This window comes from Solanum lycopersicum, chromosome 3 (genome assembly GCF_036512215.1).
Source record: "Solanum lycopersicum chromosome 3, SLM_r2.1".
Classification (NCBI taxonomy): Eukaryota; Viridiplantae; Streptophyta; class Magnoliopsida; order Solanales; family Solanaceae; genus Solanum; species Solanum lycopersicum.
Genome location: NC_090802.1, coordinates 12762369 through 12778201, shown reverse-complemented (window position 1 = coordinate 12778201; position 15833 = coordinate 12762369). Strand labels below are relative to the sequence as shown.

General features: G+C 33.7%; 2 protein-coding genes across 2 annotated transcripts; both read left to right on the top strand.

Moving 5' to 3' along the window:
• Nucleotides 1-5129: 5129 nt before the first annotated feature.
• LOC138347413 (uncharacterized) lies at nt 5130-8577 on the top strand. Its single transcript, XM_069295711.1, has 6 exons — nt 5130-5380; nt 5465-5847; nt 5959-6128; nt 6347-6841; nt 6962-7823; nt 8315-8577. Exons 1-6 carry the CDS (start codon nt 5130-5132, stop codon nt 8575-8577), a joined length of 2424 nt encoding a protein of 807 aa, XP_069151812.1.
• A 6059-nt stretch (nt 8578-14636) lies between these two features.
• LOC101244856 (cytosolic sulfotransferase 12-like) lies at nt 14637-15626 on the top strand. Its single transcript, XM_004253458.4, has one exon. It carries the CDS (start codon nt 14637-14639, stop codon nt 15624-15626), a length of 990 nt encoding a protein of 329 aa, XP_004253506.2.
• The last annotated feature ends 207 nt before the right edge of the window (nt 15627-15833 follow it).

Here is a 15833-nt window from a genome sequence, read left to right as displayed (position 1 = left end):
CATATAAGGAATTAGGTGGCCCATTACCTATTAAATGTTCTATGTTTCCTCTTTAGAACACAACCAAGTTTTTCTCATTTCAAGTTAGTAGTAAAAAATTATGACCACTTTATCAGGGACTACCACAACAGAGTTTTTGAGTTAGTGACTTACAAATCATTTCTACGGGTCATAGAACATTCAACGGCCCATATTGTTCACTTGTGAAAAAAGTAATAAGAGAAAAATTTTGGATTTATTTCTTACTTACCAATCTACAAGCCGTAAACTTCTACCGGTCGTAGTTTGGACCTGTAGAATAAACCTTTTAAACTTAAAATTTCAATATGAATTCAACGGATGAGATCCAAGGTCCGTATATCAAGCCACGAACTGTAGATGGCTTTATGAAAGTTTTTTGACAACTTCTAAGAGAGGTGTTTCAGAGTATTCCCACCCGTTCTAAACCTAAACCCTAACCCTTTTACACGTGAATAAGGTTCTAAAATATGTAAATGAACCCTTTTACTCTTATTAATGCTTTCAAGCCTTAGACCAAAGATCCAAGATGATAAATCTAGGGTTTTCAAAGTGTTCGTCAAGTTTTGCCAAACACTTTATTTATCACGCCCCGAAGCTACCGCTAGGACGTGGACATGGAACATAGGATCACGAGTGACACCAAACTAAACTTTATGACATATCATAAGCATACTAAATTGAACTGAAGTAAAGAATCATTATGTGGAATCTAATCATAAGATAATTTGAAATAATGGAGAATACCCTATACTAAGGGCCCGTTTGGATGGGCTTAATAAAATCATCTTTAAAAAAGTACTTTTGAAAGTGCTGAAACTTATTTTTAAAATAAGCAGTTATGCGTTTGGATAAAAGTGCTGAAGTTAAAAAAAAGTTGTTGAAGTGTTTGGCAAATAAATGCTGATAAACAACTTTTTAAATCAAAATGTCTGAAATATCCTTAAAAGCTGTTAACATAATAAAAGTTAATTAATTTATATTTTACAGCCATAAATAATTATATTTTGCTATCATTCACATATTTCTTTCTCATCACAAATTATTTATAAGAGGGATATAAACTTATTATAGATTTTAAAGATATATAATTTTAATAGATTAAAGAACAATTTAAGATTTTATTTTATTTTCATCCATAGGTAATAATAATTGCCTATCATTCACATATTTCTTTATTATCACAAATTATTTATCAGAGGAATATAAATTTTTATTTAAGTTATATGTGTAACTTATTTTACATTTTATTAATATATAATTTGAATAGATCACCTGAAAGACTTGAGATTTATTTTATTTTCATTAATTAGTAATAGTAATTGTCTATCATGCACACGTGAAAAAGGAAAAATAGAAGAAAGAGATGTTATGGTTATGTGGGTAATCTGGAGATTGTATAAAAATATTAAGGGCAAAAAGGTAAAAACGCTGTCAACTTAAAACAGCTTATAAGCTGGAAAAAAAAGCATCCCTACCCCAGCTTTTAACTTTTGGCTTAAAATAAGTTTTTTTTTTAATTAAAATAAGTTATTTTGAGTATTGTCAAACAATTAAATAAGTCAAAAACCAGCTTTTAAGTCATTTTGACCAGCTTTTAAGCTGAGCCAAACAGACTCTAAATCTGAATAAAGGAAAAAAGAGACTTTAATGACAATTGAAAAGTCAAACTCAAGTAATAAAGCTGAAACTAACTATGTTTGAAAATAACCTCTATCTGGCTAGAAAGTGTTCTGACATGCCCCATCTAAAATCTAGCAAAAGTGAAAATAAAGCTAATAATACAAATAATATTTACTTTTATCCTCTCATTTATTTTAAACATATTTTAAAATGTCTTATTTATTTTAATATATATCCATTAATTAAAAATATGTATATGCACATAAACTTATTCAAACTAAATAAAGTACGGTCAAAAAATGAACATTTACAAATTTGAATTTTTGAAAGTCCGTAAGTTTTTTTTTCTATTTGCATATATTTATATTATTATTTTGTATATTACTATAGATAGAATATATAGATGTATTTATAAGAATTCACCTAGAAATGAGAGTTTTAGAGTTTAGATAATTTTAACATTGTTTTTAATTTTTAGTTTAATTTAAAATAGGAGATAAATTTTCATTAGATTTATAATTAGTTATAGCAAAAAATCGTAAAGAGGTTAGGACTATTTTTTAGGAAGATTATTTTTTTTTTTTTTCTCTTTCTTATTTTTTTCTACACGTCTTTTTTCTTGTAGATTTTTAAATTTCTTTTTTTTAATACATATATATATATATATATATATATATATATATATATATATATATATATATATATATTTCTTGTTTTATTACTTTTTTTTGTTACTGTTTGTTGTTTCTTTTTTTTTTCTATACATGTTGTTGTTGTCTTTTTTTCCCTCTTCTTATGTTTTATTATTATTATTTTAATCATTCTTCCTCATTATTTGTTAATTTATTTGTTTTTATTTTATTTTATTTTTTAAACTATAACTCTAAATAATATCCATATAACCTCTTAATGAAAAACTTTAATAATTCGAATTAAAGTGATAACCATCTTATGCTTATTCTAAAGAAAAAAAATTTAATCGAGAGAATATATTAAAAACATTTAAACATATTTTATTTTTTTCTTAGTCACTAATCAATTAAGTTTAGCTTAAATCCGAATCTACAAGTACAAAATCTCTGAAGTGAAGAGTAGACTGAAAGAAATACTAATCTATTCAAGCTTAACAATTCAATATCATGACACTGATTTCAATATAAATTGCAAATTGCATCTAAAGCGCACAATAATAATATAATGATAATAAACATTATCCATGCGATTTGAAGAACATCATATTATTGAAATCATATTTTCATACAAGTATTCAATTTAAATCATGCGAGAATTGAGTTACCTTGATGTGAATATTGATACCACAAAATAACTGTTATGATCTACTGATTTCCAAAGTCAATATCCAATATTAACTTTAACGAGCCATGACTCTGAAACCTCAAACGAAACTCGAACTAACTTAATTCTCAAAAAAAAACTTATTTTTTATTATATTTTCTCTCTTGCTTTTTTTTCTCTATTTATTTTTTTATCTCCATCTCTTTTTGAGTTATCTTGTATTTCTGTCTATGTTTTTCCTATTGAGCGTCTATTTTTTATAATCATTTGGATGAGAGTTTGGTGTAAACTTAAATGAACATGAGAGAGTGAAGAGTTTAGTTGGAAATCTAGTTAAGAATTTTAGGGTTTACATAAGGGAATAAATTAAACAAAAGTAATATGATATTAACAAATCAAATAATAAAAGTAAAAATAAAATAAATAAAACAAACAAACAAACAAAAAAGAGTGAAAAAGAGAAAAGAAGAAGAAAAAAACGTGTAAAAAGAAAAAACATCTCCAATAGAGAGAATTTTTTTTTATAAATAAATAGATAGAACAAAAAAATAAAATATGTTTGATGGAAGGAGGATTTTTTAGGAAATAAGTTAAGGAAGTTGGAGATAATTAGGATAAAGAAAGACAATTTGAAATTTTCAAGATTTTTTCTTTCTTTTCTTTTTTCATACTTTTCCATAATATATTCTATTATTATTATTTTTAAACTAGACAAATGTTGAATAATTTAAACAATTACCTTAAATTCACAACTTTTTTTAATTATTTTTTATGATTAAACATTAATTATTAAAGAACTTACAATTTGTAGTAATTTACAATTTGTATCATCACAAGGCTCATATTTATGAAGCTTAATGATTTTATCTCATATTTATACATTACTTTAGTTAAATTATATTTCAGCCTTTCACTTCAGTTATTAGTTCACTCAACCGTAGCACATAGTCGTACATTCAATAAACTAATGTCATTCAATCTGCATCATTATGTGATGCGTATGTAAGTGTTCAGGATCATCAACATGCATTTCATTGAGATCACCAACTTATCTATAAACTTTTGATGATGCCTCCTAGCTTTCAGAGGACTCTAGTCTTAATTAACTTTTGGTAGTTCTTATCGGTGCTTATCATAAATTAGTAGAGGCTTCATGGATATACAATATTTGACTTTTTTTTTGTATTTCCCTTTCTAGATGTTTTGTTATTTGTAGTTTTGATGATTTGACAAACTCAGAGACATTGTAAAGGTACCAGGTTTCTTATTTGAATATTGCAAATGAAACAAACCCAGGGACCTTGTAGAGGTACTAGGCTCTCATGGTCACGAGCCTGTTGACTGGCAGCTGAACACGGTACAGAAAGTAGGTTCACACTTCCCGATGGCGTCAAAAAGTGAGACTTCTCCAACAAATGACAAAGAGTTTAAGGAAAGTGACATATCACTATAAAAGGGACTTTCCTAAACATCTTTGGTAGTTTTTGCAACTTGAGATAAAACTCTTCAAGAACATTTGCAAAGGCTGCTAATAAACAAAGGATGAATTATTCCAAGAACAACAATAATCTCTGGAGCTTTTCGTGTAGTTGTTTAGGAATACATTCTCTTATTCTTAAACTGTAAACTATTCCTGAATCTATAAAGGAATTAGTGGGTAGTGTTAAAAGTCTAGGTTGTCCAAGTTGGATAGCTTAGTGGGTAGATTATTTTCTACTTAGGCTTGTTAAGCAATAGACACTATTGCTTAAATGTGAGATTAAAAATGTTGTAATCATGTTTTACTTATGAAGATTAATGAAAACGATTGAAAATCCTGTGAGACAGATCGTGGTTTTACTCCCTTAAGCAAGGAGGTTTCCACTTAAAATCATCCTGTTGATTTTACTGCATTTAATTTTCTGGTTTTATTCAGTAGTGTAGTAAGGGACGTGGTCCATTAATTGTTAAGTGAAGGCATATATTCTATCAAGTGGTATCAGAGCAGGCACTATCTATTTGGTTAAAACCAAGAAAGTGATGTTTTCTCTAGAACAACTGCTCCACTTAACCTCGAAGAAGGTTAGTCCTCAAAAAGACCTCCCTGTTTCAATGGACATTTCTACAGTTGGTGGAAGGTTAGAATGCACGATTACCTCATGGCTTAAGACAGCGAGTTATGGGATATTGTACTGGATGGACCGTTTATTCTGATGATCAAAGAAAAGGATGGAGAGAAAACTAATCTTGTTGCGAAACCTAGACAGAAATACGACAAAGCTAATAGAAAAAAGATTGAAAAGGGTTACAAAGCTAAAACTCTTCTTGTCTGTGGGATAGGACCTAATGAGTTCAACAGGGTGTCAGCTTGTGAGTCTACTAAAGAAATTTGGGACTGTTTGAAGACTGCACATGAAGGAACTAAACAAGTCAAAGAATCTAAGATTTACATGCTTACCTCACGGTATGAGAACTTTAAAATGAAGGAAGGAGAAACAATCCATGACATGTTCACAAAGTTGTCTTCCATTACAAATGAATTGTGAAGTCTTGGTGAACCTATAATCATGAGCAAACAAGTCAGAAAAGTACTTCGAATTCTTCAAAAATCTTGGGAAAGCAAGGTTGATGCTATTACAGAAGCCAAAGATTTGAAGGTGTTGACTATGGACGTTTTGATTGAAAATATGAAGACACGTGAGATGAATAGAAATTATGAATCATCAAAGAAGGAAGCCAAGAAGGAAAAGTCATTGATGCTGAAGTACAAATCAGATAAAGATTCCAGTGATGATGATATGGCATATCTCATCAACAGATTCCAAAAAATTGTGAGGAAAAACAAAGTTTATAAAAGAGGAACAAATAGTACTCGAAATGCAACTCAAGGTGATACATGCTACAAGTGTGGAAAAGCTGGGCACTTCATCAGTGAGTGTCCTTAGCTCAAGAATGAAAACAAGGAACATCATAAACCAAGAAGTGACAAAGAGAATAGAAGGGACCTAGTACTCGGTAAGAGAAATAGAAAAGCTACTGCAGATTTGGTGGTCAAAAAGACTCTTGCTGCATGGGGTGATTCTTCCAGTGATTCAGAAGACCCTAATGAACCAAAAGATGTGTCTATGGTGGCTGTACATGAGGAGGAAACCGATTTCAATGAAATGTTTGCTCTCATGGCTCATACGGAAAATGAAGAAAAGGATAACCAGGTAACTCCTTTTGATATGAAAAATGACTTTTATAAATATTCTTTTAAAAATTGAGAACATTGGCAAAAGTCATGATTGATTCTGTAATCGAGTTAACATCTGAAAGAGACACCATGAATGACGAACTTGACAGTTTAACTGAAAACAAAGTTAAACTTGAAGAGAAAATGTCAAGAATGGTGTCTCTAGAGTCTGATAATTCTGAACTTATGAACTAGTTAAATCAGATAACTGAAGAAGCTGAAAAGCAAAATGGAATGTCAAATGGTTTACAAGCTGAAATTCAAGAAAAATTGAAAAACTCTAAAATAAACTTTGGTCTGTCGCTGGAAAAGAGTAACAAATTAGAAAAGGATATTGTCAAACTTAAAGAAGAACTTGAAAAATCCCTTAAGTGGACAAAATCCTCAAAGTTACTGTCAAATGCAACAAATCAGAGTAATTTCAATAAGAAAGGACTAGGAAGCTTGAACATCGCTCCTCCTTATAATCCTCACAGTAAGTATGTGTTTGTGTCTGGCAATCTGCTCAGTCTTCATTGTGGGAAGAATGGGCACTTAAAGGGAGAGTGTGCCAGCTGGAGGAATTCCTATGAAAGACTCTCTAATTATGTTGAAAGGCAAAATTTATCAGAAGAGAGACCTGGTCCTCCAAAGCATGTTTCAACTCACAGATTTTTAAAGAAAAAATCTGTTACTGCTCCAATGTCCTTTGTTAGAAAGCTTCAAAATATACCCTATTGGACTAAATATAATCTTATCACTCCTTTGTATTCCTTCTGGGAACTCAAATTGAAATGGGTTCCCAAGCTGAACAAGTGATTATTGGTGCAGGTGAGTGAGAGGAGCAGAAGTCAGTGCTGGTATATGCACACTAGATGCTCTAAGCATATGACAGGTGATGTAAAAAACATACTCTCACTCAAGACACTTCAAGGAGGAGGTGTCTCTTTTGGTGACGGAAAGAAGGGGTACATTTTGGGAGTTGGCAAAGTTAGAAGATCTCTTGAAGATTCAATTGACAATGTGTATCATGTGGATGGATTGAAGTACATCTTGTTGAGTGTGTCTCAAATCTTTGACAATGGAGATGAAGTCATGTTTACTTCAAAGAAGTGCACTGTGGTGAGTCTAAATACAAACAAGGTAATTCTCACTGGACACAGAAGTAAAAATATGTATGTGGCCAACTTAGAAACATCTCATGGACATGACCTAACATGTCTTAGTGCTCAGAATGAGAATGTTGATCTTTTGCATCGTAGGCTGGGGAATGTAAGCTCATCTTTATTGAACAAACTAGTTTCTAAGGACCTGGTCCGAGGTCTGCCAAAGCTGAAGTTTGCTAAAAGTAAAATCTGTGAAGCTTGTGTTAAAGGAAAACAAATCAGATCATCCTTTCAGCCCAAGAAGCAAGTAACATCATCAAGAACACTAGAGTTGTTTCATATGGACTTGTATGGACCCTCTAAGGTTCAAAGCAGAAATGGGAAAAAGTACATTTTGGTGATTGTTGATGATTACTCGAGATACACTTGGACAAGATTCTTGAAATCAAAGGCATACACAGCTGAAGAGTTGGTGGTGTTTTTCAAAATGATTCAAACCAAATTGAATCAAGTCATTTGCAACATTCAATCTGATCATGGTACTGAGTTTGAGAACTCAAAACTAGATTATTTTTGCATGGAGAATGGTACGAGTCATAATTTTTCTGCTCCAAGAACTCCTTAACAAAATGGAGTAGTTGAAAGGAAAAACAGAACCTTGGTGAACATTGCCAGAACTATGATTATTGAATCAAATCTTCCTCAAAATTTATGGGTTGAAGCTGTTAACACAGCATGTCATGTTACCAACAGGTGTCTGATAAGAGTTGTTTTGAATAAGACCCCCTATGAGCTGCTCAACAACAAGAAGGTGTGAGCTATCTAAGAACATTTGGATGCAGGTGTTTTGTGCTGAATAATGGAAAGGATGATCTGGGCAAATTTGACCCTAGGAGCGACGAAAGAGTGTTTGTTGGATATTCTTCATCCAGCAAGGCTTACAGAATATTCAACAAACGAACTCAATCCATTGAAGAAAGCATTCATGTTGTATTTGATGAAGATGGAAGCTTGAAGAAAAAATGGATCAAATGATATAGAAGATGTGATTAAACTGTTCAATTCGAAGAAAATTGAGGGAGTGAAGCTGATGCAGAACAACGACTGAAAAATGACAGTGATGATCAGAATCATAGTTTACCTGAAGAGGCTGATGAGGTTGAAAAGGGCGATGAGGTACCTGGTACTTCTCAGAATTCCAGCAAGAGTACATCAAACTCCCCAGAAAATGATGTTTCTCTTGATAAAGAAGAACGTGCTAATAAACTCAACCTATCTGCTCCAAGATCAGGATTGAAGCATAGTTCATCACATCCTCTTGATAATCTTATTTACTTTTGAATTTTGGAATTCATACTAGATCAAAAACAAGAAATCTTATTGCATTCTCCGCATTCATATCATCTATTGAGCCTAAGAATGTGAAAGAAGCATTGGGTGATGCAGATTGGATCAACTATATGCAAGAAGAACTTCATCAGTTTGAAAGAAGCAAGGTATGGTACCTGGTTCCGTCACCTGAATGAAGAACAGTAATAGGAACCAGATGGGTTTTTAGAAACAAGCTTGAAGAAAATGGAGTGATTACTACAAATAAATCCAGGTTGGTGGTACAAGGATACAATAAAGAAGAGGGAATAGACTATGATGAGACCTTTGCACTTGTTGCCAGAATGGAGGCTATTAGAATTTTAATATCTTTTGCTGCATTGATGGGGTTCAAGCTGTATTAAATGGATGTGAAGAGTGCATTTCTGGACGGAGATCTCAAGGAGGAGGTATTTGTCAAACAACCTCCTGGTTTTGAAGATACAGAGCTACCAGATCATGTATTTAGATTGAATAAGTCACTGTATGGTCTAAAGCAGGCTCCAAGAGCATGGTATGAAAGGCTGTCAAAGTTTCTCCTGATGAATGGGTTTAAAAGAGGCAAGATAGACAATACTTTGTTCTTACTAAAAAGAGAACAAGAATTGCTTATCATTCAAGTTTATGGGGATGACATAATTTTTGGAGCTACTTCAGAACATTTGTGTGAAGAATTCTCATCATTAGTGGGAAAGGAATTTCAAATGAGCATGATGGGTGAATTGACATTCTTCCTGGGTCTGCAGATCAAGTAGTCATCAAATGGGATTTCAATTTGTCAGGAGAAGTACATTAAGGAGCTGCTGAAGAAATTTAATATGTTTGATTCTAATTCTATTGATACTCCTATGGGAACAAATTCCAAGCTGGTAGTAGAGGAAACTGATCCTCTTGTGAATCAAACAATGTACCGAGGAATCATTGGATCCTTGTTATATCTGACAGCTAGAAGGCCTGATATTGTGTATAGTGTTGGAATGTGTGCCAGGTTTAAAGCATGTAACTCGTGATTCACACTTGAAGGCTGCAAACGTATTCTCAGATACTTGAAGAAAATAGGGGACCTGGTTATCTTCTATCCAGCAAGTGACACTTTTTATCTGGTTGGTTTTGCAAATGCTGATTTTGCTGATTATCAAGTGGACAGGAAGAGTACCTCTGGAATGACTCATTTCCTTCGATCATCACTTATATCTTAGGGTACTAAGAAGCAGAACTCTGTGACTCTTTCAACTGCTGAAACGGAATATGTAGCTGCTGCAGCCTGCTGTTCTCAGTTTCTGTGGATCAGGCTACACTTGGAAGATTTTGGGATTCACATCAAAGCAATTCCTCTTATGTGTGACAATACTAGTGCTTTTAGTATGGGAAAGAATCCAGTCCATCATAAGAGAACAAAATATATTGATGTTAGACATCACTTTTTGAGAGATAATGTTGAGAAGGGAACTATTGTGCTCACATATTGTCCAACGGAGGAGCAAATTGCAGACATCTTCACCAAGGCTCTCAACAAGGATAAATTTGAGAAAAATCGGTTGAAGTTGCGCATGTTGATCTACAAGTGATGTTCTTAGCTTCCAACAGTTGAATTCCCTTGATGTTTAAAATTGCAGTGCAGGTATCCTTTGTGTGAATATTTAAATATCTGAACAAAGATCCTTTTTGTACCTTTTGTAGGTATATTTTCAGTATGGAATTGCTCAGCAAGGGAAGCAACTAGAACAACTGAGGAATGAGATTTAACTGCGCTATGGTACCTGGTGCCTGTCTAGGTTAGCATTTATACATTAAATTGAAACTGAAAAATATGACGTTGATAATGCCACGTGTCAGTCATCGGTCACTCTGACCGTTAGTCCCATCGTTTCTCTCTCAAACCACACATCCAATCACGGACCTGGCACCTTTTCACGCCTTTTAAAAACCCCATTTACTTCTTTTGAAATCCACATCTGTCCTTTAACATTCTTCTTGTTTCACGAAGGGTTTTAGCAAAACCTAAAAAAGACAAAATTTGTTTCTTCTTCTTCTTTTCTCTGTTCAACAAAACCATTTTCTTGTGTGTAAAACATGTCTTCTCCTTCATCTTCCTCTAAACAGATGCTAGATGCTCTAAGTGAAATCGAGCCTCTTACTTTCTATTATCCGGCAACTGTACAGGCCAGACCCAATCCCCCTTCAAGTTCTCAACAAGACACACCCGATTACCCTTTCTATGCCATAGATATAAACAGATCTTGTGTGCCTACCGGACCTGGTCCGTTTCAAGATTTGTTGCCTGAAAATCTCTTTGAAGGAGATTTGCCTAAGCATAAGGCATCTGAATCCAATATATTTGCCGAAAGTGAAGAGTTGGTGATTGTGAGATTGGCTATAATGAGGGAATAAGCAATGGCAGAGCAAACTGAGGTCTTACAGAGGGAAGAGGTAAGAAACACTCATCCCATCTTTGATAAAACTCCTGATATAAAAAGGTACCCTTCTTCTTCCTCCTCTGACTCTGAAACTGAGAAGGAACCTTTAAAATGGAAGGTTGAGAGAAGTGAAGGGGAAATATCTAGAAAAGGTAAGGAGAAGGTAGTCGAAGAGGCCCCTAGGAGAAGACCTACTACTAGGTCTGCTGCTCAAAAGTTGATGGCTGATGCCTTGAAGGCCAGTGCACATTCTACTGCTGCAGTTAGAAGTGTCAGAACCTTCGAGGTATCAAATTTCAAAATGCCTGAGACCAATGTCGTTGAGTTGTCTGGTAAGGAAGAAAAAAAGAAAACAAAGAAGAAAAGGTCTTAGAAGAAAAAGGGAAAGGTTTCAAAGAAGGTTTAAAACACAAAGTCGAAAAAGAAGAGTTCTGAGGTAAAAAAGGAAGAGGTCACAGGGACCTGGTACCCAAGCCTGGAGAGATGAAGGTGAAAACATGCAGAAAGTTGTTAACAGCTTGAGAAACCAAGCCGTCTTGGCAGGAAGAGTTTTTGATATGGGAATCATAACTCTTCCTGGCATGGATTCTCTTCACGATATGGTAGAGATCCAATCTTGGTTACACTTGTTCGACAGGAAATCCCCCATCCTCCATGAAGAAGAAGTGAGCAAATTTTACTATAATGTTAAATTCAAGGACGATAGGAGCATCCTCACACGGGTAAATGATATTGATGTATATTTAGATGAGGGTGTGTTGACAAAAATTCTCAGGGTGCCTAGAGAGGGGACCCGGTTTGTACTGGGCAAAACTTGCTCTTCTGAGTTTGCTTCTGTGATTTCTAAGACACACACAACCAAGGTTTCTGGAATTTACAAGAAAATCATGAAGAGTGAGTACCAGTTGGTCTTTGAGTTAATCAACAAAGTTCTCCTTCCTCGCACTGAAAAGAGGACAGTAGCAACTGCTGCTGATTTGTTTGTGATGGAGATGTTGTGTATCTTCGAAGCCCTGAACCTCCCTGGTCTAATGCTTGAGCATATCCACAAAACTGTCATTGAGAGGAAAGATGTTCATGGAATGGGTTACGGATACTTTCTCACGGAGGTATTCAAGCATTTTCAAATTCCTCTCAGTTTTGGAAAGATTGGGATGGTTAAACAGACTATCTCCGAGAGTACCTTGGTTGAGTGCGAGTGCATTGAAGGAAGAGGCTATCCAAAGAGAAAAATGGCTCAACTTATTGAAAATCAAGATCAGCTTAAGCACGAGGTTGAGGAGCTCACTGTGCGATTGAGTGGTAAAGAGGCAGAGATTGTTATACTCAAAGCAGAACTGCTTACTGTACAAAGTGAGGAACCTGGTTCTTTAGTGGTACAAGCTCTGGAGAGAGAGAATGTTGAGTTGAAGGCGAAGATAACTACCTTGCTGGAAAAGGCTATCAAGGATAATGATGGTGCCACTGCACGAATCACTCTTGTCATCCAGTCCCTGTCTCATCCTCCCCCCTCTTCCTAACCTGTTAAAGAATCATCCCCTGTGTCGTCTTTTTTGTGTGTGGCTTATCATTGTGTTGATGGATATTCAGTTTGTTTTTAATGTATTAATGTTATGATGGCATGCTGGTTAACTTATTCCTTTGCTGTTCTGATTATCCTCTTTTGTGCATACTTTTCCCTTACATATTGATTGCTTATTAGCTTTGATCTTGTTCAGTGTTTCTGTTGACATCGTTGGTTTACTGCATATCTTTTTTATGATGGCAAAAGGGGGAAGTAAAACTGTCAGTAACTAAATGATTATTCATGTAGGGGAATACAGTGAGGGGGAATATACAGTAATGGGGAGCACAGTAAGGGGGAATATAGCAAGGGGGAACAAAGTTGGAGAAGATATGAGATCATTGTTTGTCATCATCAAAAAGGGGGAAAATGTTATTTGTAGTTTTGATTATTTGACAAACTTAGGGACGTTGTAAAGGTATCAGGTTTCTTACTTGAATGTTGCAAATGAAACAAACCCAGGGACCTTGTAGATGTACCAGACTCTTATGGTCACGAGCCTATTGACTGCCAGCTAGAGACGGTTCAGAAAGTAGGTGCACACTTCGCAATGGCATCAGAAAGTGAGACTTCTCCAACCAATGACAAAGAGTTTAAGGAAAGTGACTTGTCCATATAAAAGGCACTTTCCTAAAAATCTTTGGTAGTTTTTGCAACTTGAGATAAAACTCTTCAAGAACATTTGCAAAGGCTGCTAGTAAACAAAGGCAAAATTATTCCAAGAACAACAACAATCTCTTGAGCTTTTCGTGTAGTTGTTTAGGAATACATTCTCTTGTTCTTAAACTGGAAACTATTCCTGAATCTATAAAGGAATTAGTGGGTAGTGTTAAAAGTCTAGGTTGTCCAAGTGGGATAGCTTAGTAGGTAGATTGTTTTCTACTTAGGCTTGTTAAGCAATAGAGACTATTGCTTAAACGTGAGATTAAAACTTCTTTTCACATTTTTTGTAATCGTGTCTTACTTTTGCTTTTGAAGATTAGTGAAAAAGATTGAAAATCCTGTGAGACGGGTCGTAGTTTTACTCCCTTAAGTAAGGAGGTTTCCACGTAAAATCATCGTGTTGATTTTACTGCATTTAACTTTCTGGTTTTATTCATTAGTGTAGTAAGGGACCTTGTCCATTACTTGTTAAGTGAAGGCACATATTCTATCATGTTTAATTTTGTGTATGTGTGTATATATATATATATATATATATGTATATATATATATATATATATATATATATATATATATATATATATATATATATATATATTGTGTGTGTATGTGTGTGTGTGTGTTTATAATTTTAAAATAGTTGAGACTCAACATTTAACTTAAAGTTTATCTTTAGTGTTTTAAACTTGTCAATATTGAATAGGTCATCCTCTAAGAAGACAGTCAGGCTAAGGTTATTTTACTTGGGAGTCATTAATAATTTTCGAGGTCTGGTCACCTCTAAGGTCTGAGGTGTGATAATTTGATTACTTTAACTTATTAAGAGAAACACATTTTTTGTAAAAGAAAATTATACTTAACATTGACTATTTGTTTTCACAAATCACTAACAAGTCCATTAAAACTGTGTATTACTTAATACGGATACTATAGAAAAATATTCACGTTATTTATGTTCTCTTAAAAAGAGTGCAACCTTTATCAGGGATAATTAAAAGCATTGGAGGAGGTATATAGTTAAATTAATTTTTTATGTTTAAATTAGATTTTTATGGTCATAAGTTAAAAAGATTAGTGATTTAATAAACACCAAAAAATTCTTCTTGAAATTAAAATCATTACTTGAAAAAGATGACAAAACACTGCATGAATTTTGAGTGCCTCGCTAACTATTCTTACACTCACATTAATAGCATTCTCTTGACAAATCAAATCAGTGAATCAAAGTATAACTATTACTAATAGTAAGACAAAAAATATGTGAAGTAGTGAGGTCACATGAAATGTATGAGTATGACTACACATTCACATGGATAGTAAGTGTATTATTCATGCGTATCTATTATAAAAGCCTCAAACTTTAAGAAAACACTCAATCCTCTCAAATCATGACAACTTCTTCTCCCAAATATTTACAGGAGGATAATCTAAGTGAAGAATGTAAGAAATTTCTCTCCATCTTGCCAAAAGATAAAGGATGGGTTGGATCGTATATCTACAATTATCAAGGTTTTTGGACACCACCAAGATTTCTTCAAGGTGTGATTGCATTTCAACAACAATTTCAAGCCGAAGATAGTGATATCATTCTTGTTACAACTCCAAAATCAGGAACTACTTGGTTAAAATCACTTTTATTTGCTCTGGTGAATCGAGTGAAACATCCTATTTTTGAACCTAATCACCCTTTACTTGTCATTAACCCTCATGTTCTTGTTCCATTCTTGGAGCATGAACTCTATATTGATGGTCGAGTCCCTGATTTTTCAACCTTCACTTCACCTAAACTCTTGGCAACTCATGTGCCCTTTGCTTCATTGCCAAAATCAGTCCAGCATTCAAAAACCAAACTTGTCTACTTATGTAGAAATCCTAGGGACACTTTTATTTCTATGTGGCATTTCACAAACAATTTACTACTTCATCACAACGATACCAATTCTATTGAAGAAATGTTTGATCTTTTCTGTGAGGGGGTGAGCCTTTATGGTCCATTTTGGAATCACGTGTTAGATTATTGGGAAAAAAGCATAGAAAATCCTACCAAAATACTTTTTTTAATGTATGAAGAAATTAAAAAGAAACCAAAAGTTCAGCTTAAACGCTTGGCTGAATTCTTGGAATGTCTTATTTCCCCGGAGGAAGAAAATTCTGGAGTGGTGGGTGAGATATTAAAAATGTGTAGTTTTGAGAATTTGAGAAATTTGGAAGTGAATACAAATGGAAAGTTTTCAACTGGAGAGGAATATAATTTGTTCTTTCGTAAAGGAGAAATTGGAGATTGGAAGAATTATTTTACTACAAAGATGAGTGATAAACTCAATCATACCATAGAAGAAAAGTTTCAAGGATCTGGATTAAAGTTTTCATATGTTTGATTAGGTATTAATATGCTATAATGTCACTGGAATGCAATTATTTATTTTGAAAATCAATGTTGCAGTATTTGTGTTTAAGAGTAATATAACAGAACAAACAACAAAAGTTCTAGTGTCGTAATATTATTGTGACTGATTATTACTCAAATTGATTGCAAATTTAGTATTATTTTTTTATTCTTTATTTTATTTTGGAAAAATGCACAG

Coding starts and splice junctions, on each gene's coding strand:
- LOC138347413 (XM_069295711.1), top strand. CDS start 5,130: ATGATCAAAGAAAAGGATGGAGAGAAAACTAATCTTGTTGCGAAACCT. Junction 6,129..6,346: donor ATGAAGAAAAGGATAACCAG/GTAACTCCTTTT, acceptor CTTATGAACTAG/TTAAATCAGATAACTGAAGA. Junction 7,824..8,314: donor TTATTTTTGCATGGAGAATG/GTACGAGTCATA, acceptor AAGAAAATTGAG/GGAGTGAAGCTGATGCAGAA.
- LOC101244856 (XM_004253458.4), top strand. CDS start 14,637: ATGACAACTTCTTCTCCCAAATATTTACAGGAGGATAATCTAAGTGAA.